The 23,444-nt window shown below is 40.1% G+C and overlaps 1 protein-coding gene and 1 long non-coding RNA gene across 2 annotated transcripts in view; one reads left to right on the top strand and one right to left on the bottom strand.

Moving 5' to 3' along the window:
* LDLRAD3 (low density lipoprotein receptor class A domain containing 3) overlaps window positions 1-23,444 on the bottom strand; it is a 254,605-nt gene that overhangs the window by 88,068 nt on the left and 143,093 nt on the right. Inside the window, exons 3-4 of the mRNA XM_074276373.1 lie at window positions 23,173-23,298; window positions 13,786-13,920 (exon numbers count right to left, since the gene is read on the bottom strand). Of these exons, the coding sequence (XP_074132474.1) occupies window positions 13,786-13,920; window positions 23,173-23,298 (261 nt within the window). The remainder of the gene's footprint in view (window positions 1-13,785; window positions 13,921-23,172; window positions 23,299-23,444) is intronic.
* Window positions 2-23,444, top strand: part of LOC141547800 (uncharacterized) — a 34,217-nt gene continuing 10,774 nt past the window's right edge. The window contains exon 1 of the long non-coding RNA XR_012483626.1: window positions 2-57. This is a non-coding gene — a long non-coding RNA (uncharacterized LOC141547800). The remainder of the gene's footprint in view (window positions 58-23,444) is intronic.

The raw sequence follows: 23,444 nt of genomic DNA, 5'->3' as shown, positions 1-23,444 counted from the left end.
TAGGAATTGGATCTTGACAGGTAGTCGCGTGGTCCTGGAGCATGGTCCATAATAAAGGTAAACTATATAATCATAGGGCCATTTCAGCTGCGATGGAGCAATCAGACTCAGGAGGAGGGAAAGGCTTTGGCAATAAGAGGGCTGAATCGAGAATAAAAGCTTCTGGGGATCATTTCACATTGTCTGTCCAAAGGTCTTCGTTTCTTGATCTACTAAATAGACAGAATCTCTGTCAACAAAGTGTTTGGCATTCTGGTTACTGCTGACCTCAAGTCAATACATCAAGGACCTAAGATTTTGCTGGTAGAGTAACTTTGATGGCAGGAACCCTCTATCGATGCAGCTAACACCTTGCCATTAACTGAAAGCTGTCTGAGACTCAGAGATTTTAAGTGACCTTGACCATGGGCCTAACTGAGATGTGTCAGCAGTGGGATTTAAGCCCAATTGGTCCAGACTTTAAATCTATTATTCTACATGTGCCATATTTCCACATGGTCCCTGTGACCACAGAGAACAAAAAATAAACTCTAGACTTCAGTCTCACAGATTATAGAAGTTTTTGATGAACTAAAATTTAATTGGAATACAATTATGTTTCTTACAGATTCTCAGTTTCAGAGCAATTTTCTCTTCCTGTTCTACAATGTAGGTGGAAATGCTCATTCTATCAAATGTTTGTTAAGTTCAGAAGAAACACAAATATAACATTTTTTTTAAAAAGTTCCTTATAGATGATATTCCATTTCCCATTTCCATGCTTTTTGCAATGGTTATTCCAGTGCTTAGAATGAACTCCCTTATTTATTGTCACTTCATAGAGTTCCACTTTAAGCACTATCTTTTACATCAAGCTTTTCCTGATCCCCCCAGTTGTGCATGTTCTCTACTCCTATTTTACTTTTTATACAGACATCTAAGTGGCACAGTAGATAGAGTGCTGGGCCTGAAATCAGGAAGACCTGAATTCAAATTCACACTAACTGTGTGACTTTAGCTCACTTAATCTCTACCTCAGTTTCCTCATTTGTAAATTGGGGACAATTAAAGCTTATTGGAAAAATACAATGAAATATTTGCAAACTGCTTTATAGGCCCTAAAATATCCTATAATTGCAATTATTCATAATAATTATGCTTAATTACCTTATAGTTATTTTGTATATTTACATATGTAAACACTTTCTTTCCCAATAAATATAAGTTCCTTGAGAGTAGAGACTATTTCATTTTGTTGTTGTGACTGTTACATCCTTGTTGCCCGGCACAGTGTAGATTTCTTAGTAAATTCTTGTAGACTGATTTATATTTCCAGAACTTGGCACAATGCCTGGCACACAGTAGGTACTTAGCAAATACTTGCTAGTTGATTTGCATCCCTAGTGTCTGGCACACAGTGAACTCTTAATAAATGTTTCCTGGTTGACTGATCGTAGTCTCTTAAATCTGGAAATTTTCTGGTTATTTTTTCTTCCAGCAGAGAAGAAAGTAACCCTAGGATGATTTGAGAATTCTGCTCATGTTGGGGCTTGTAAATAAATGCTCAGTAAGGTTACAAAACACTATTCACAAAGTCCATTTTTTCCCTAAAAATAGTCAAGAATCCAGGAAACTGGGCTACCTTTCAGTTACAGGACACAATTACTAAACTATGGATTGACATTATCGCAGTTTGATAGAAGTATATTAAATACTCCAGACAAGGCCTAGACCTCCATTGTTACTTGCCCTAAATGTGTATGTACACAAATACATATATGTATATGTTTCTATACATATATGTGTGTATGTATGTGTGCGACTTGAACACAAGGCTTCCAGGCTTCCTGGTCAGCTCTCAATTCACCATGCTATGCTGCTTGTATCTAACATGTGATCCTTGAGGGGAGGGATTGTTTTGTTCTGTTTAGTCTTTGTATTCTCTGCCTGTGGTAGTGTATTCCATAGAAGAACTACTTATTTATTACAAGTTTGTTGAATTGAATTCAGCTTTATGACCCTGAGTAAGTCAATTGTCTCTCCCCCCCCCCCACATTTTCCCATCTATAAAATGTGGAGGTTGGATTAGGAGAATTCAGAGATTCCTTCCAAATCTTAATCTGTGATTCTACAAACATTTATTTTCATATTCAGAGAGGAACATGGTGGGGGAGCCTTACGGAAGAACAAGGAAGGAGAAAAGGAACTGGGCAAAAATAATAAGGATCCAGACAAACTGTAGCTTTCAAGGTGACACTCTCCAGATAAATACATAAATGGAAGGGAAATCTAGCTTCCTTCTGCCAGCTGTTGCAATCAAGCCACTTAGACAATTATACAAGCATAACCTTTATATAATTAAGCATTCCCTAACATTTTGTGTGCAATTTCTTAAACCCCCCCTTTTTTTTTTATTTAGTCTGCTTCTGACTGAGAAGGTCCAGCTGCTGACTCCATTTGGATTGTGTTGACGTACAATAATGTCAAGTTAAGCTTTATTTTACAACCTATGTAAATAATGAGTCAGAGGCAGATTCAATCAAAGGAAGCATTAGCAGAGCCAGAGAGCAGCTCCCTGGCTTTGGCGAACACTGGAGGGCCCTTCCTGTTGGCACGACGCTGGTGGGGGTTACGTTACTCAGCGTAAATCAGCCGGGTCTATTGGACAACCACATTTCCCCAGGCAGGGCTGTGACCAGTACAGAGGGAACTAGTTTCAGACCCCTGCTTTTTTTCCTTGAAGGCTGCTGCAATCCTAAATGTAATTCAAGCACTATGGTGCTATGACCTTTTAATGTGGTTATAGCCAAGAGATGCTGAGGGGCTGGAGACAGCCTGGAAAAATCAACTCACTAAAATTTGATTTTTTCAAAAATGCTTTCCTTGCTGCTTGGACCCCACATTTCTTCTCTGAAGTGTCACATCTAGTGGATTTCCCAGTATAACAAAGCCATCTATTAACCTCAATTTCCTCATCTGTAAAATGGGCTGGAGAAGAAAACGGCAAACCAATCCAGTTTCTCTGCCCCCCAAAAAACCCTCTAAATGGGTCACATGTCAGATAGACTAAAAAACATGTGATAGATATCCATAAGAGGTCTAACCTGCTAGAGATGACCTTTCTCTTAACCTACAAAGAATACCTCACCAGAGCATCATCTTCATCTGGGTACCAAACCCTTCTACTTTTCTTGATTCAGTTAACATTAAGGGATACCATTTATACTTTTTTTCTTAAAACTAGTAAAAAGCAGTGTGGTATAATGAAGAAATTATAATAACTAGAATAAGGAACACAGATTCAAATTCTGCCAGCTATACCATCTGTGAATATAGCAAAGCTTGATAGAAATGTCAAATGTTTATTATTAGTATTATCATCACCCACTGTAGGAAACTCTTGGCATGTCAATTCTCTCCATGGATACAGATTAACAACTTATCTGTAATATATATTCAATTTAGTTCATCCCAACAGGCAGCTATTAAGCAATGTCTACATGTCAGGCACTGTGCTTAGAATACAGAGAATACAGAAAAAATACAGCATAGATAGAAAAAATTGTTGTTGAGCCATTTTAGCTGCGTCTGATTCTCTGTGACCCCATTTGGGGTTTTCCTGGAGTGTTTTGTCATTTCCTTCTCCAGTTCATTTGGCAGATGAGGAAACTGAGGCAGTTTGCTCAGAGTCACACAATTAGTAAGTATCTGAGGTCAGATTTGAACTCAGGAAGATGAGTCTTCCTGATTCCAAACGCAGTGCTCTACCCATCGCATCACGTACTTACTCTCTCTTGTTTTGATTTCCCAGTAATTTTTGGCTAAGTCCTCTTTCCCACACTCAACTGGAGAGAACCTCCCCTTGTAATAAAGAAAATTAATTAAATAAAACCCATAGTATCTGACGGCATATTCAGCATTCTACCCCTGTAGCCCCCCATCTCTCAAACAAAGTATGAGTGGTGCATTTCCTCATCTCTTCTCCAGGGCTAAGACTTGTCATTATAGTTTATCTATCTATCTATCTATCTATCTATCTATCTATCTATCTATCTTATATATATGTATGTATATATACATACACACATATATATGTATATATACACATATATATGTATATATACACACATATATATACATATATATACACACAGATATACATACATATACATATATGTGTATAGATATATGGCATACATGTATATGCGTATGTATATGTGTGTGTATATATATATATGTATAAAGACTAGATTTTATCGTTCTTGCTGACTTCATTGTAGACAATATGCACATTTCTTCCTTGTCCCATTTACCCTCTATTTGAGATTTCTATATCTTTTCCGGCTCTCTCAATTTCTCAAGGGGATCATTTCTTGGGGCACAATAATATTCCATTATAATGTAAGCTAATATTTAAAATAAGTAGGACACAGAGATGAGAAATGGGAGAAGTGTTCCTTAATGGACTTTGAAAGCCCTGAATTAATAAAACCCAAACCACCTAGGTCACAATCAGGGGAACAAGACAGAAATGAAGAAGAAGGAGATGAAAAGCTTGCCCGAAATCACATCTCTCATCAGAGACGGAAGTAAAAAAGTACTTGAAGACTTCCCCTGACTTAGGCGGCATGTTCAGACCATTAGATCAGAGAGACAAAAAGAATACAGCCCAAAGCCATCATCTGAAAATTATTCTTTTTCAGGGAAATTCACAAGAGCTATTATGAACTATTACCACCCAAATTTCTCTCTATTATGTTTAATTCTCATCTGGATTTCTGTGGTACTGAGGGATGAGTCTCTTGAGGCTTAATTAGATTCACAATTACCCCCCAAATTCTCATTTCGAACTGGGAAGCTCTCTATAAATGAAAGCTATTATTATTTTGGGTAGCTATTGTATCCTATTCCTCTAAGAATCATTTTATCAGAATCCTGAGCAGGGGATCAGAGATGGAAAGGTCGCTCCCTCCGTTCCTGGCCCATATGGAAGCTGAGGTATACAGGCCCAACTGGGCCAACGGGTTCCGAGGGAAGCAGACCACCAGGATAACAATTTATAGGATAATAATATTGTATGATAGTCCCGTGAACTCTGACTAAAGCCATGACCAGTGGTGATCCATGTGTGTTACCTATCTCCCTTAGAGAAATAACAAAGAAAACAAATATATGTGCATATATATATATATATGCATATACATGGATGTATGCATATTATGTGTACATATATATACACACTTATCTCAAGCAGACAACCTGGATAAGCCCCAGACCGGAGGAAGAGCCTGGAATCCTTAATACAGTTCAACAGACAGATACTCATTAAGCATCTCAACGCCTCTCTGCCATAGAAACTGCTCAGAGCCTTGCAGAGGCGATAGGCATGTACATTAATAAATGAGTTTCTTCATCTGTAAAATTGGAGAGCTGGGCTACAAGAAGCCTTTTGGCTTGAGATCCGATGAGTCTATTATTTATCAGGAGGTATCTTTACCATGACAGCCTGACCACTGCCTGTTTCCCTGGAATTCAGACCAACATGGTAAAAAATAGGAGTTAAGACTCCATGCTTTGGGTAGGGGGTGGATTATATAAATATGATGATGCTGGAGGTCAAGACTGCCTGTGTGACTTTGGAAAAGTCACTCTACTCCATTATGGTCCAGGAAACTCTATAATGCTATTATACATAACAATAGTTTTGTTGTTTAGTTGTCTGATTCTCTGTGATCTCATTTAGCGTTTTCTTGGCAGAGACACTGGAGTATTTTACCATGTTTTTCTCCAGCTCATTTGACAGATGAGGAAACTGAGGCAAACAGGCTAAGTGACCAGGATCAGATATATAGTAAGTATCTGAGGACAGATTTGAATTCAAGAAAATTAATCTTCCTGACTCCAGGATTGACGTATTATGTAATATACTACTGCATGCCCTAAATCTCACATTGGCTATATCAAATGTATATTTGTATATGTGTATGGTCATGGCTTTGGTCAGAGTTCATGATACTATCATACAATATTATTATCCTATAAATTGTCACTCTGCTTCTATTCACTTCACTCTGTATCTTTCCAGGTTTTTTTTTTTTTTGAAACTGTCCTTTTCATTATTTAAAGGAAAGCTCTAGGAAAGAAATGATATCTTTGGAGGAAACACTTAAAAGAAGAATTAATAACTCAATTCAGTAGCATCCTTGAAAAGTATAATGGTCACAGAGTTAATAACTCCCATGAATCAACAAAAAATATTAAATCTCTCTCTGTCTCTCTGTTTCTCTTTGTATGTGTCTCTGTCTCTATCTCACTTTGTTTCTGTCTGTCTCAATAAAGGCCATCTCCGGTCCTGATCTACAGCTGGCCAGATGCCTCTGAGGAGAAAATGAGGCAGGTGACTCTGTATAGCCCTCCTTCACTTAAATCCAATTCACTTGCATGCCATCACCTCCTGATATCATAGTCTGAAGGTCCCAACTATAATTCTAGCTTCAACAGGAAGCCTTCCCCAACCTCCCTTAATTCTAGTGCTTCCCCCTATTGTTTCTTGTTTATCCTGAGCCTGTTATATCTATATCTATATATAGATAGAGAGAGAAAGAGATAGAGGACAGAGAGAGAGAGAGAGAGACAGAGAAAGAGAGAGAGAGAGAAACAGAGACAGAGAGAGAGTGTGTTTGCATGTTGTCTTTTCCATTAGATTGTAACCCCCTTGAGGGCAGGAACTGTTTTTTGCCTCTTTGTGTCCTTAGCCATTAGCACAGTGCTTATCATATAGTAAATATTTAACAAATGCTGACTAATTGCAAAAGCAAAGTTAGAATGTTAATTCAGATCTTCTAAGTGCAGTCTTATTCCCACTGCACCAGATCAGTACAATTCAGCTCAGCACCCACTATATACCATGCATCGTTCTAGGAACTGAGAATAGATGCATAAAAAATAATAATAGTTCTAGCTCTCCCAAAGCTTGCACACTCCAATGGAAATATTGCATTTACTGATGCTGTTTCGGGTGTATTCTAGGGACCCCCTCCCTAGAAGCTCCGACAGGTGAACGGATCCTTCCTCCATCTACTTTCCCTGAATTGTCAGCTCTTCCAAAAAAAAAGGTGAGGGAAGGCAGCATCAAGAGAGAGACATGGGAGGAAAAGAGAAAGAGAAGATGTGTGAAAGAAGAGCTTAAATGGGGGAGATTAAGAGAACAGCTTGGAAGATTACCAAGGCAGCGATGACGAGCTTGGGAAGTAATTACTGTCAGGAACGAATTCAGAATCATTTGACTCGCTTCCAAATGAGGGATATTTTAGAAATTTCCAACTCCCGCCGAAGCGGTGAGAAGGGAAGCTTTGGAGATGCACAACATTCAATTAGGCAAGAAAAAAAGCGGCAGGTACAGAAAGACAGCAATCAACCTTTCATAACCTCCTTCTGTTTCTCCAACTGAATCAAGTGCTTTTGCTTCTCCTGGCCCAGCTGTTCTTTCAAACCTGAAATTAAAAGTGAAAAGTCCTCCCTCTCTCTGCCACTGAATGGATCTCCAGCAGCTGGAGTCAATGGCAGCCAAAGGTGTGGTACTTTTCCAAGTTCTCCTTCCCGTCCCCACTCCCGAGTGGCAAGATACCCAGCAGAGGGTCAACAGAGAGACCCCAAGGCATTGAGTTCCTTTGGAGTGCAGATTTTCTATTCCAGAGAGTCTGGCCTCCATTTCTTCATTGCTTCCTTATTACCTGCAAAGCTTTGGTGCTAAGGGGCAGCCCTGAATTCTCACACTGGGTGCCGACGGAGATCAGGCTCTGACGGGATCTGCTGATTTGGCAGGGATGCTAGGGATAGATAAGGTCAGCAAATCTGAATCTCTATGAGACCCAGAGAGATGAAGTCACTGGGGCAACAAGAGCCAAGATTTGGCACTAGGTGTATGTGACCCAAGCACCAGCCTAGGCAAAGAAAGGGAAATGTACTGAAAGTTTGGCCAAGGGCAGCTAGGTAGCATAGTGGATAGAGCACTAGCCATGAAATCAGGAAGATCTGAATTCAAATCCAGCTTTAGACACTGGATCCTTCTAGCTATGACCCTTAACACTCACTCACTTATCCTGGATTCCCTTGTCAAAAAGAAAATTTGGTCAGAGGGTGATGGATGAGTCATTTTGTCCTCCTCGTGTAGTCACAAAGTCTTCAGCTACAGCATTATTTTTTCAATAACTGTGGCTCGTGCCTGAAATGTCCTCCCATGTGTCTAATTCTACTTAAAACTTGGTTCAAGTATCGTCTTGATACCTGCAGGACTCAATAGGCAGCTCAATGGGGCAGTAAATTTGGGTCTAGACCTCAGAGCTGTGTGACTTTGAGCAAAACACTTAATTCTGTTTGCCTCAGTTTCCTCATCTGTAAAATGAACTGGAGAAGGGAATGACAAACTATTCCAGTATCTCTGGGCCACAAAGAGTCAGAAAAAAAAAAAAAAAACTCAATGAAATGCAACAGGGTTAGGTCTCAAACCAAGGGGCCTATGTTTTTCACTTCTCTCTTTTCCTGTCTGTACAATGGCAATACTAAGTCACCCTTGGCTTCCCTCACAGGAGCTCCAATGAGATAATAAATGTTGAAAAGTGCCTTGGACAATGTAAAATGCCACATAAAGACATTACCATTGCTCTTAGGGGCACAGATGATAAGCAATCCTTCTCCATCTCCCCATGAGTCACTTCCAAAACTCAATTGTCATGACACTGCCAATGACCCAAATGGTCTGTTTTAGAGGGAAGCGTCCGGTCCAACCTTATTTCTGTCTAAAGCCTTCACGTCGCTCCTTTCCCTGGGCTAGGGAATCTTATTAGGAGTCTGCAGATTTCCACTTAAACTGTAATTCACCTTCCAACAGGATGACAGCACCAGCTCTGTCTCCTCTCAGGCTCGTGCTCTACTCCTGCGGCCAAGGCTAAAACCTCCCGAGCCAAGGAGAAACCTACGATTTCTCTGACCTAGTGGCTACTTAGGAGCCCCATGGAGGCTTAAAGTATGAGATAAATTCTACTGGGAGTGTGGAAGGGAAGATGAGGACATAGAGACCTGATGCTGGTGCATGTGCGTGCATGTAAAAGTACACACATGTACACACATATGATAAATAACATGTGTGTGTTACATATATGATTCACTATAGCTTTCTGGCCATGATTGCAGGGGCACTAATGAAGGGGAAAACTAATAAGGTAATAAGGCAGGTCCTGAGCCAAGGAAACAGAACTCTGGTGGAGGTCATCTGGGGCAGTATGTTACAATACGGCGGTCCCAGTGGGGAAAAGTTACCCTTCCCCTCCAAGTTACCAGCACCCCGGAGTAAAACCCGGCATTCTGGGTACCCGGTCTGCTCTGGTAGCATTAGAACTAAGGTGCTCCTATTTCAAAGTCCGATTCTTTTTGTACAGCAAACTAACTGTATGGACATGTATATGTATATTGTATTTAATTTATACTTTAACATATGTAACATGTATTGGTCTACCTGCCATCTGAGTGGGGGTAGGAGGGGAAAAATTAGAACAAAAGGTTTGGCAATTGTCGATGCTGAAAAATTACCCGTGCATATATCTGGTAAATAAAAACTATAATTAAGAAAAAAAGAACTAAGGTGCTCATCCTGGGGTGAAGGCTCCAGAGGGTCAGGGTGGTAGAGTGGATAAAACACCAGCTCTAGATTTGGAGGGGCCTGAGTTCAAATTTGGTCCCGAGAGATGAGATAGACCCATGAGTTTCAATGGTATTGGGCTGTCCCGGGTGAAGAAATTCCTTCCCTTGAAGCCCCCTGTAGCTGTAGGACTCTGAGCAAGTCCCTTAACCTGGATTTTGCCTCCAAAGGATAAAAAAGGCTCCAGAAGCTCTGTGAATAACTTTATTTTCACAAACCTCTAAATCCAGGGTGGGGAACATCTGGCTCCTGAGCCATGAAAAGCTTGAGAAATTCACTAAGACAACCACAGGCACCGATGAGTTGAAAGCTAAGTACAACAACCTCCTCCTGCTGGAGCGCTACAAGTTGATAATTTTGCATGGCCCGTGAATGATGTTATAAATACCCAAACTGCCCTTGGCAGAAAAAAGTTCCCTATTCCCGCTGTAAATGAAATTTCTCATTTTCTTCAGATACTTAAAAACATGATTCTGAGAGGGGGACGATTGTTTTCACTAAACAGTCCAAGGGATTTGTGACAGGGGAAAAAAAAAAAAAAAAGATAAAGAACCTTTCTTGTAGAGAAGATCCTGAAATGTGCTGTGAGCCCTTTGCAGGAGAGAATCCTCCCTCAGGTAGAGAATGAGGAGGGAAGGGATCAGAAAGAATCAGTCAGTCAATCAACAAGCATTTATTAGTGTTTACTATGGTCCCAGTCATGCTAGGCACTGGGGATAGGAATAGTGAGGCAAAAGCAAGTTGGTAAAAAAGTATTCAGTAGGCACTTATTATGTGCCAGGCACTATGCTAAGAGCTAGAGATACAAAGAAAGGCAAAAGATGGTTTCTTGACCTCAAGGAGCTTACAGGGTAATTGGGTGGGGGGAACCTAACAAGCAAACAACTAGCTTCATATTATCTATCTATGTATCTATCTATGTATCTATCTATCTATCTAATACATATACATGTGTATATGAAAAATGTATAAATATATATGTATATATATAATGTATACATGTATAAATATATATATGTATAGATATATATATATAAAATGTATAACTGTATATATATAATGTACAAATATACACGTATATATAATGTATACATGTATATATATAATGTATAAATGTATATATATAAAATGTATACATGTATAAATATATATAATGTATATGTATATATATAATGTATAAATGTATATATATAAAATGTATACATGTATAAATATATAATGTATATGTATATATAATGTATAAATATACACATATATAATGTATACATGTATAAATATATATATAATGTATATGTATATATAATGTATAAATATACACGTATATATAATGTATACATGTATAAATATATATAAAATGTATATGTATACATAATGTGTAAATATATACATGTATATATAATGTATACATGTATAAATATATATATAATATATAAATGTACATGTATATATAATGTATAAATATACACGTGCATATATAATGTATACATGTATTAATAAAATATATATGTGTGCATATACATATATATTTCATTTAGAACATATATATATATGAATGAAAGGTAAATAACAGAGAGAAGGCATTAATGTCAGGGGCAAGAGTAGAGACTGGGAAAAGCCTCCTGTGGACAATGGGATTTAAACTGGGTCTTGAAGAAAGCCAAGGAAACCAGGAGGCAGAGTTGAGGCACGGGGCACAGCCAGGGCAAAGGCCTGGAGAGTAGAGATGAGATGATCTGTAAATGAAGGACCCATGAGTTTCAGTGGTATTGGGCCATCCCGGGTGAGGAAATTCCTTCCACTGAGCCCTGCCTGACACAAGGAAAAGCTGTGACTTGCCCAGGCTGACACTGCTGCTGTATACTTTTTGACTCAATTTCTTCATCGGTAAAATGGTTATCACGATAGCACCAGGTTTGTTGTGAGGTTCAAATGAAATATTTATAAAGTGTTTTGCAAACCTTAAAGTGCTATATAAATGCTACCTATTATTATTAATAAGATATGCTGCAAACTAGGAAAGTGCTATATAAATATACATTTCTTAAGAGCATAGAGTGATGGTTGCTAGACAGTCTAGCAGAAAAGGTAGAGAGAGTCAGGAAAACCTGAGTTCAAATCCAGTCTCAGAAAGTCGCTAGCTGTGCGATCCTGGGTAAGCCATTTCGCCTCTGTCTATTCAACTCAGTCACATGTAAAATGGCTATACTAATAGCAGCTTCCTTCCAGGATTATTGTGAGGACCAAATGAAATAACACACGTAAAGCACTTTGTGAAGCCCCGGCTCTTATTGTCCCTGGTTATTGGAGCTAGTGGGGTTCCCTCCCCTATTTGACCGACTCCCCATTCTGCTTCTCATCCTGCCTTCTTGCTCCCTACAATGAGCCTTTGTTCATGTGTTTGTATGCTGCTGCTGTGTGGGAAAGGGAAGGGATGGTCTATTATGTTATGGAAATGCCTATTTTATCCCATAAATTAAAAATATGATAAAAAAAATTTAAAAAGAAAAGAAAAAAAAAGTGAGAGCCATAAGGAAGAGAGGGGAACCTCTTTGGCCTTCTAAGGTCACAGAGTTTTCCTTCTTGTTCAGGAATCACTTCCTGACCCACTGAGGTTTTTTAAGTTTGTTTTTATTTTTTTTTTCTCCCAGAAGCCCCTTTTACTCACCATCTACTCCCTCCTTTCCTACATCAGAATTCCTGCGAGTGCCTTTAAGGGGCTGAGCTTCTAGAATCCAACACCTCAGCCCAGAGTTCCAGCATCAGCTGAGCCCCCAAGGAGAGCTCACCCCTTGCCATTGCTGCAAACCGCCCCAATTTTGCCCCAAACCCACCATGTGTGAGAATCTCTCCGGCCAGCACCCTCGCCCCCCATCAGGTCCCTCGGCGACCGAGCCGCCACGGACACACCATTTCTGAGTTGCTGTTTTTGGAACTGTCTGTTCGACAGGTTATTTTTCCAACCAACAAAGCCACAATTAAAATAATATTCCACTACTGTGTTTCTTGATCCTCTTATACGTTCCATATGGCCAGGAAAGATACAATAATCGCTGGCTTTCAGGATTCCCCCGGCCCCTACTTTTAAATGGCTGTCATTAATCTTAAAGACCAAGGGAAGAAAACATCTCCGAATCAAGCATGACAGAAAGAGAACGGAGAAAATATAAAGTAGATGCTTCAAAGGCTGAGATATGGATTTTACCCTGATGAAATTAGCAAAAGGACGTTAGAGCACCATATTAATTGTCTTGGGTCCAGTTTTCTCCACCCCCATCGAAGTAATGTTAGATAAAACCTTTCTTTCCCCAGTCTGCAGAGAAGAAACATGTATTTTCAAGCACTGCAGAGGGAAATAAAACATTTCTAATTTTTAATCCATTAAAGCAAAGATAACCAGACACTAAGCTCAAAGAGAGAGGCAAGTATTTCTTGTACAAAACCTTTCATTTCCAATGATGGGGATGCTAGTTCTCTTTTTTGGCTGATTTGTGTCTAGGAGAAGCTGCCTTGCAAGCTATGGTTGGTGATGGGAAATGAGAGTTTACCACAAGCCCTCTCTTAAAACTCAATTCTATTGGACATTTCAGAATGTGACTGCATAATGAGCTCTCTAAATCTAAAAGGAAGCTTTCCAGGGTTCCTCTTGGGAGGTAAAATAAGGGATCAATGCTGGACTTTATACCTTCATCCTGATCTAAAATTTGGCAACTTTGATTACCAGTAGATTGCCCAATAGGTGATGGCTTTATTTCTGATCCTTACAACTGGGGAAACACACAGGGGAGCCACAATCTGGATGGAGGAAAGAATACTTCTCCTAATGAAAGCTTCTGAAGATGAATATTTACAGCTTTTACTACCTTTATCTCATCCCCTTGCCCTCTAAGTGGCCAACAGCCAGCGCTTTCTTTTGCTCGTTTCTCTTACATGTTTCTAATGAAAATTTTTTTCTGCTTGGGTGATATTTCTATAACTTTCTGAAAATAGAAAACCCTTGCTTTTCCTGACAAAGAAAGTCATCGAGATGGCCCGAGGGGAAAAGACTGGTCCCTCCCCCCCACAACCCAGATCTGGCTCATCACTCACACCAGGGTGGGCACAGACTCTACCTTGGGAGTTCTCGCAGTTCTCCTCATCGCTGTTGTCCTGACAATTGTTTTCTCCATCGCACACAAAGCTCTTGTCGATGCAGAGGCCATTTTTGCAATGGAAGCGGGCTGTGGAGCACAGTAGCGGGTTTGCGGCTGCAAAGGGAAAAAGATGGATTAGAGAAGGACCGGGAAAGGAGCTGACCATCTCCTCCATTAGGAAGATGCTTCCACGTGGGGAGAGCAGAGCAGAGGGTGGTCCTTTTGTGCAAAAGTCCAGGAAGAGCCTTGGACTGGGTGTAGAGCTTGCTTTGGGGAGCCAGTGATTAGGTTGGGGACATGTGTGGGGGACACACAAACCTCAGTGGGCACTTACCTAGTAAACCATCTCCAGTGTGAACATGAGAGTTCCGTGTCATAGACTTTTGTATTTTTCTCATCCAAGTAACTTAGGTTAGATTATTCTTTTGACCTTTAATAGCATGTTCCAAGGGCCTTTCCAGATCTTGACATCTCATGCTTTAAACGTCCATCTTTCTTATATTTCATGTCCCATGCTTTCAGAACATGGCTTAGTTCTTTATTCTAGAGTTCCTTTTAGCTCTGACATTCTATGTTCCATTCCTTCTAGCTCTTGAGTTTCCACAACCTAAGGTTTCCTCCTGCCCCAACTTCTAATATTCTGTGTTCCATGTTCCAAGACTTCCTCCAGTTCTTTGTTCTATACTCTCTTACTAATTCTGACATTCTGAGTTCCATGTTCTAGGGAACCTATTAACCCTTGACATTTGATGCTCTAAAGTCCCTCTATCCTAACTTCTAACATTTTGTCTTCCATATTCCAAAAGACATTCTTGTTCTTTGTTCTAGAATCTTTTCAGCTCTTTCTTGCTTAAGTTCTAAGAATCCTTCCCACCCTTGACATGCTATGTTCTAAGATCCTTCTCAATACTAACATTTCATGTTCTAAGGCCCTTTCTGCTGCTGATATTCTATGTTCTTGGGTCATTTCTAACACTAGCATTTTATCCCACTAAACCAAACCACTTTAGTATCTCTGTCAAGAAAATCCCAAATAGGGTCATAGAGAATTGGACATAACTTAAAAAACACCTGCATAACAACAAATTAAAGCTCATTGCTGCACTAAGGCTTTTGGGACCCCTGTATAAGTCATTAGTCTAGGAGAACACAAGATCAGTTCCTACAGCACTCACACATTCACAGACCTTTCCTTCTATCTAGGGTAGGAAATCATCCAAGCACAATAAAAAAAAAAAAGACAAGAACAGATGCAAAGCAAATAAGTGCATTTGGCTATCTGGCAATTTCACTGATCTGGAACACAGCTGAAAATAGGAAAGTAAATTTAAAAAGGCCTGGGAGCAGCCAAAATAGATACCGTGAAGTCCCTACACTGAAATCTAAGCATTTCAACCCTCTGCTCCATACTTGAAGCTTGTTTGCTCTTACTTTACACACAGTTCTATCATTTGGCTATCTAATAGCCAAAGAGCAGGAGCAACAAATTGCAAGAAGACAGCAGAGTGGATACACAGACTGTGGTGAGAAGTAACACTTGACAGTGAAGGGAAAAACAACAAAAGTCCATAAAAATTGCATTTACCACTTTAAAAACACAGCAATCAGGGTCAGTTAGATGGTGCAATGGACTGAGCACCAGCTTTGAAGTCAGGAGGATCTGAGTTCAAATCTGGTCTCAGAGACTTAACACTTCCTAGCTGTGTGACCCTGGGCCAGTCACTTAATCCCAACTGCCTTAGCAAAAAGCAAAAAAATAAATAAATATAAAATAAAAGAAATTTAAAAATAAGAACACAGCAAACTGGGGCCATCTTTTATAAGACCAACTAACCCTATGTGCCTTAAGCTGCTGGTCTCTCTATATTATAATTATAACTACTCATCAACAATAGCAATGGCAAAAAACCATGAATATGACATATTTCTATAATTTTCCAAGAGCCTCAAAATGCTTTCCTTCCAGTAATCCTGTGACATATTCAGCACAAATATTATTCCACCATTTCTAGATAAGAAAACTAAGCGTTTGAGATCCTTGTTCAAGGTCAAGTTTTAAAGTAAAGGGCTGAGACCTGGATCAATTTTTTTCTTAGTCTTAATCTCATTCTCCTTCCCCTACATCACGCTGTTTCCCTATATAAAATAAGCTGATCCTTTGAGAAGACACAGAACATAAAAACAAAAGATATCAATAAAATCTATGAAAAATGTGCAGAGAAAGGCTTCTAGTGTGTTGGGAAGACTTTCTAGGCTGGGCTCATTGAAGGAGTAAGGTCCACAAAGGATGGAGAGGGTCATGGGTGTCAGTCTGGCTCCAAGAGCAGTAATACACCCACCAATGAGTTCACTGATACCCAGAAGTCTCAGAGTATTGCCCAGATTTTTAACTGAGTACTTAGAAACAAAAGGGGCAGTGGTCATGTTCTTGCATTCAGCTACAAAACTTTTAGATCTTAAAAGTTCTTTAGTATTCACTAGATAAAGAGGTTTTTAACCAGCATCTTTTCACAATGGTATGGTGTAGACAAAGAAAAATGGTCTACAAGACAGCCCTGCTCAAGGAAGACAGAATAGTCCAAAGGAAAAGCTTTGCAACTAAGCACTCTGGTAGTATTAATTCTGACCACAACTGAGGATAGAGGGATCGTTGTTATCGGGAAAACAGAAGCCGTAAAGCTTCAAGACAAGTGTACAGGAAATGGAACAATTCCTTGGAAATGTTTTAGTCTGAGTTATTTAAAGTCTGTGGAATCTACTCCTTCAAGAGCTATTGTCAAAGTCCATTAATTATGGGATTCTCATCCTGAGCACCCACAATTTCCATTTATTCCTGTGTAACCTGATGCTTACCACTCTCAACCACCCTTTAAATTTCTTCTCTAATTTCATTCTCCAGTGATTTTCTTACACCACTCCCCTGATCCCTAGGAAACAAAGTACCATATGTGACATTTAAGAAAATTGGAGAGTAACAAATAAATTCCACAAACATTTAATGTCTACTGCATGCAAGTCATGATAGAGGTCCTGTTCTCAAAGAGTTTCCGATCTTTTGGGGTCCTTTCTCAGGAAGCTGTAGACATACAAGACCGGAATTCAAGAGAGAAATGATGGTTGGACATGTTGATTTGGGAGGTATCCGCGTACAGGTGATAGGTGCCTGAATCAATTGGGGCTGATCAGTTCATTAAATGTTGAGGGAGAAGAGGAGAGAGCCCAGGAGAGAGCCTGGGGGGGAACAACTATAAATAGGAAGGAATATGAATGACAGTAGGACCAGGAAGAAGGGGAAAACCTGTACATAAGTAACAAGGATATGAGGGAGAAAGAGAATTGCAAAAAAAAAAAATTAGGCAAAATGATCTTATGAGAAATCTGAAGCTGCAGAAATAAATTTCAACTGGAGAGAGATCATGGATGCCCCTAAATGCCCAAAGATGGTAGTTTATATTTTATTTGGTGGACACTTATAGAAGGTTTGTAAGAAATGGAGTGTTATGTTCAAGGAGATACATTTGCAAGATAACACAGGTAGCCACGGGGAGCAGCATCCTTCCATCCTAAATGTGGGTATCCTGCCAGTCGCTCTCCTTGGTCCTCTCTACTTCTCTCTCAAGACTGTCCCTTGGTGACTCACCTTCCCCTTTGGGTTCAATGATCACTCTTTGCCAGTGATTCCTAGTTCTACGTATCTCCACCCCTCACGTCTACCTTGAGCTACAAGCCCCATTTTTGATGGCCAAGAGGACACTGGTACTTTAATGTCCCGTCAGCCCTCCAAATACAACAATTTCCAAACCTTTCTCTTCAAACCTGCCCCTCCTCTTAGTCCACTTCTCTATTTCTTTGCAGATATCAATATCCTTCCATTCAGTGAACAATCCTCCCATCAGATCGTCTCTTAATATGTGAACATGATTAAAAATGCTGGTCTGAGAAGGAAAGATCAAGCAGAGTCTGCTCAGTTAGGGAGGGCTACATCCCAGCAATGATCACCTTTGTTTTTGTCTCCTGGAAATAAATATTGCCACTGTCCTGACCATTAAAAGAGAAAATTCTGGCCTGTGCAAGGGGCAGCTTCGAGCTCCCACCCAGCATCCCACAGAGTCAGCTTGTTGCGGGCTACCAAAAGCTTGAATGGCTGCTCAGAACCAGCATGCCCCTGCTTGCTCTGGGCATGGTATTCTGGACTCTCTGCTTATTATTTAGGAAGTCAGGCTGGCACGGTAGAAATGCTTCTAGACTCAGAGTCAGGAGAGATTTAGTTCAAATTTCACTGCAGATATTTACTGGCTATGAGATCACGGGCAAATAACTTTAACCTCAGTTTCCACATCTGTGAAATGGGTAGAATAATAATACTTAGCATTTCCATACTGCAATTAGCTTACATAAGTTCTCATCAAGTCCTCACAACCACTCTGAGGGAGGTGCTGTTATTATTCTCCTTTTGGGAATGAGAAAACTGAGACAAATAGTGACTTGCTCAGAGTCACATAGCTAGTTCGTGTCCAGATTTGAAATTGAATCTCCCTGACCCCCAAATCCACTATTCTAACAATCACATTATCTAGATACGTTAGAAGAAGAATCCCCAAACTAGAAGGGATCTCAGAAGCCATCCAGGGTCACTCACTACTGAAGAAGCTCAGATCCTGGCATCCCACCATCTGCCAATAAGGCTGAATTCTCAGGAGAGGGCCGAAGGATCAGGCAAGAAGCATCTTTCTGTATTCAGCTGCTTTTCTAACCACAACCAGGAAGAAGAAGCCAGGCAGGCCTCAGATTCTGGGACTTCTCATCGGTGCCCCCCATCTGGACCAGGAGGTAGCCTCGCTTCTTTGTAAGCATCAACAAACTCAATGTTTGGGGGTGGGAACAAAATGTTTTTGGCTAGAGAAGAAGCGGCAGGCCAGTTGGTGGCAAAGTCTGCCCAGGATTTGGGAAGATGAGTGGGTGTTTCAGAAAAGGAGAAGAGAGAAGGAAGAATATGCTTGAAGGAGCTGAGTAATATGCAAATACAGTAGTACTTGAAAAAGAAATGTTCTCCAAGCTAAGCTTAAGATGAATTTTAAGAATCAGAACACATGTAAAGATTTATTTTCATGAAAAATAAGTTCATTCTGCATATGGAACTTTCAGAAACAAATGCTTTTATTTATTCATTCATTTTGCTTGTTTGTTTACTTGTTGATTTGTTTGTGTGTTTCATTATTTCTTTCATTCATTCATTTGTTGGTTTGTTTGTATATTCCCCTAGTTCATTTGTTCGTTCATTTATAGATTTGTCTGTATATTCCACGTGTTCATTCATTTGTTGATTTGTTTGCACCTTCCATTAATTCATTTGTTTATTCAATCATTCATCTGTCTAGACATCCAAAGTTTTGAAGCACCTCCCTATTTAATTATCTGGACTTAGCACCATGTGTCCCCACACCATTGCTTTCAGTTACCTTTTGTATGATGTCTTATCTCATTAGAATCTAAGTTCCTTGAGAACAAGGGCTGTCTTTATTTGTACTTTTAATTTTTGCACTTAGTACAGTGCCTGTTACACAGTCAATAAGTCAGCCAATAAGCATTTATCAAGTACCTACTCTGTGTCAAGTGCTGGACTAAATGCTAGGACAGTCCCACCCTCAAGGAGCCCACAATCTTACAGGAGTGAAAAAAAAAAGCAAAAAATATATGTACAAACAAGCTGTATAAATATATAGGAAATAAGATAAATAAATAGAGAATGGGGTAAATAGAAAATAATTAGATTTTAGAGATATTGAGAAGGGCTTGCTAGTGAAGGTAGGATTTTAGCTGGGGGGAAATCAAGTGGGAAATAAAAATAAGGAGGGAGAGCATTCTAGGCATGGAAAATAGCCAGAAAAAATGCCCCAAAGTAAGAATGGAGGAGAGGGGGAGTAGTTATAAAGTATACAGAACTACATTATGAAGGACTTTCACTGCCAAAAAAGGATGTATTTGATCATGGAAAGGGAGTGATATCGGACCTGAGCTTAGGAAAATCATTTAAGCACTTAATAAATGTTTGCTGCCTTGTCTGCTTATCTGCGGGGCCCAGTGCATGGGGCTGAGATGACAAAGATGCAAAATGACAGTTCCTGTTCTGGAGGAAATTAGATTCTAATGGGAGGGAGAGGCAGGGATCAATACGGCTAAAACAGATGAGCAAAGGACCAGGTGCGGAGTGATGGTGGTCCATGGTAGTGACCGGACAGAGAGCTGAAGGAAATCTGAGAAGGGAGAGCCACATTTTTAATCAGGGCAGGGAAAGAAAGATGTCTCCAAAGAAGTGGAGGCTGGGGGAAACCCTAAAGGCAGAGAGTGATTCTGGGAGCAGCATTCGATCAATCCAGGTAGAGGAATAGAGAGGTGAAGATTCAGAGGGGAGTGGTGAAACATGGAGTTCGGGGAATAGCTGGGGGGCCCCATGTGGATGCAACGGAGTGTTTGAAGGGGGAATGTTATGATAAGGCTAGAAAGATAGATTCTAAATGGTCTTAAAAGCCAAGGCCAAGACTAAGGGATTCTATCTTGAAAGGCAATAGGGAGATGCTGAAGATCGTTGAGCAAGAGAGGGACCTATGCAGAACAATAGGGTAGGAAAAGTTAGAGCAATAGGGTGATAAGATCTGCATCGGGGGATGGCTCACATGTGTTAAGTCTGTCATGGATGTGGAACTGATAGGATTTGGCAGGTAAATGGAAGGGGAAAGGGGAACAGAAAGGGAATAAGCATCCATATAGCATGTACTATGAACACGCCAGGCACCCTGCTAAGCACTTAACAAATAGGATCTCGTTTGATCTTCAGAACAAGCCTGGGAGGGAGGTGGTGCTACTATTCCTATTTTATAGGTGAGGAAACTGAGGCAAACAGAAATTAAGTGACCTGCCCAGAGTCACACAGTCAAGTATGATCCCAAGGTACATAAGCAAAGGACTAAAAAGGAGCCTGATTAGACATTTAAACCATAGATAGGAGGGAGGACTCAGGATTGGCCCAACAGCCACTTATTCAGGTCTGCAGCAGAGGGTCACAATGTTCTCATTTTAGTTCCTTTAAAAGAATAGGATGAGATGCAAACAAAGCAATCCTGTATAGTGGACCACTTCAGGATGACATGGGGGCGCACAGCAGGGGATAGAACTCAGGGCAGCTGAGTTTGAAGATTGCCTCAAGCACTTATAACACACATTCAATACATGTTTGAGCTATATTCGACTGTCTGAATTCTTCTCTAACTGAATGTCTTCTGCGACTTTATACAAACTCTCCATGACCAGGAAAGCTCTGCCTTCTCCTCTTTGCCTCCCCTTAACATCCCTCCTCAGAAAAGGGCCGTTCCTGGCTATATTATTGTATATTTATTTTTATAGCATTTTTATATAGTAAATTATATTTATATTACCTGGATAGCTCATGTTTCCCCACAGCAGAACATAAGCATCCTGAAGGCAAAGGTTGTTGAAATCTAGCTTTTCCCTGCCTAGCAATTATTTAGTAGGTGTTTTAGGAACTATCTCTGGGTAGATATAAGGTTCTCAGGGGCAGGTCTTGATTGTTTATATTAAGTCTGTGGCAGCATTTAGCCCAATGGATCATTCCAAGGATCTCCTCTTGCCTACCGTGACTTGTTACCTTGATGGAGATCCAAGCTGGGCTATACACTGACAGGTTATCTTCATGAATGTGTGACCAAAACCCAAATTAAACTGCACAGGGAGAACAGCCTCCATATTTAGCTAGACTGAGCCTTAGGAACAAAAGTCGTAGCACATTGCCCGGCCCAGCTTGGAATGACCCACCACAGATGTAACTCTCTAGATCACGTCCATTCTGAGACACCGCCATGATGGGGCTCAGAAATAGGACTTTTTATGAGAGCTAACTGGAAGTAAGAATTTAATCTCTGATGAATGAATGAAGAAAATACAGAAAGATAATTAGACATGGGAAACAGAAAAAAGAGAAATCTTGGGGTGGGGGAGAATGGTGGGATATTGGACTTAACCATTGTCTTGGAATAATTCTTCAAAGGAAGATTGACACTCGTAAGAAAAAGAACATCAGATTTGGAGGGAAGGACTTTGTCACATGTTGGTCCTGCTCCTTTCTAGCTGTGTGATCTTTAGGTAATCACCTGACCCATATGGATTTCATTTTTCTTATTTATAAAATGGGTCCAATACCAAGCACACAAATATAAGCTTGGGCGGCCATAGTTGAAGGCACTCAAATTTCAAGGATTCCAAATGATGGAGATAAAATAAATATAAAAATAAAAATAAAAAATAAAATAAATAGTAGTTGGTGTTAGAGGAAGGTAGTGGAATATTATTGTTCTAAAAAATGATGATCAAGCTGATTTTAGAAAGATCTGGAAAGATTTACATGAACTGATGCTGAGTGAAGCAAGCAGAACACAATAAGACCAAGAATGTGTGATCAACTATTAAAGGCTTGGTTCTTCTCAGTGGTTCAGTGATCCAAAGCAATCCCAATAGACTTTGGACAGAAAATGCCATCTGCATCCAGAAAAAGATCTAAGGAGACTGAATGTAAATCAACACATGCTATGTTCATTCTTTTTTCTGTTTTTTTTCTCTCTTTCCCATGGTTTTTTTCCTTTTTGCTCTGATTTTTCTCTCCCAACATGATTCATAAAGCAATGTATTTTAAAAATAAATAAATTTACTAGAAAAAAAAGCAAGTGGTGGAATTCAGTCAGATGGGAATTTGAAAGTGTTTTGGGGGGTGATTCATGATATACATTTTGAATAAAGGAAGAGATGAAAGGAAAGGGCAGAGTATATGGCCTTGGAGTCAAAAAGGCTTGAGTTCAAATCCAGCCTCAGCCATTTATTAGCTCCTGGAAGTCATTTCACTCTCTTTGCCTCAGTTTTCCTCAGCTATAAAATGAGCCAGAGAAGGAAATGGCAAAGCACTGAAAACCGGAAACAAGTGAACCACAGCAGCAAATAGAATCTCCCTCCTAGAGTTGTTGCAGAGTCTAATGAAATCATGTTCACAAAGTGCTTGGCTATATCTTCCAGCATGGTGTCAATGCTACAATAACTTGGTGATGGGGGCAGCTAGTTGACACAGTGGATAGAGCATGGGCCCTGAATTCAAATCCAGCCTCAGACACTTAACACTTCCTAGCTATGTGACTTTGGACACATCACAACTCCAATTGCTTCACAGCAAAGCAATCAAATAAAAAACAAACAAATAAATAAAAAAAATTGAAGACATGGAGATGGACAAGAGGAAGTCAGGAGGCAGGGTGCACAAGTGAGCAGGGTATAAGTGATTGGGGAGCTTGCAGGGCAGACACTTACTGCAGTTTTCTTCATCGCTGCCATCTGGACAGTCCTCGAACCCATTGCATCTGAAGCGACCTATGATACAGTGGATTCCACTGGCACAAGGGAAGAAGGTCGGTCCACACTTGGATTTGGCTTTGGCTGGAAGAACAAAGACAGACAGACCCAATTATTAGGGGAGACTTTCCAAGGCCAACTCCTGCCTGTCACCCAGAGTGCTTTAAGAATGAGCTTCTGTGTGTAATGATCCTCCCCAACAAATCCACAGATGAGGAGACAGAGAGACG

The sequence above is a fragment of the Sminthopsis crassicaudata genome, chromosome 6, assembly GCF_048593235.1.
Source record: "Sminthopsis crassicaudata isolate SCR6 chromosome 6, ASM4859323v1, whole genome shotgun sequence".
NCBI lineage: Eukaryota > Metazoa > Chordata > Mammalia > Dasyuromorphia > Dasyuridae > Sminthopsis > Sminthopsis crassicaudata.
The sequence above is the reverse complement of the archived record's forward strand: the minus strand, read 5'-3'. Positions and strand labels throughout refer to the sequence as shown.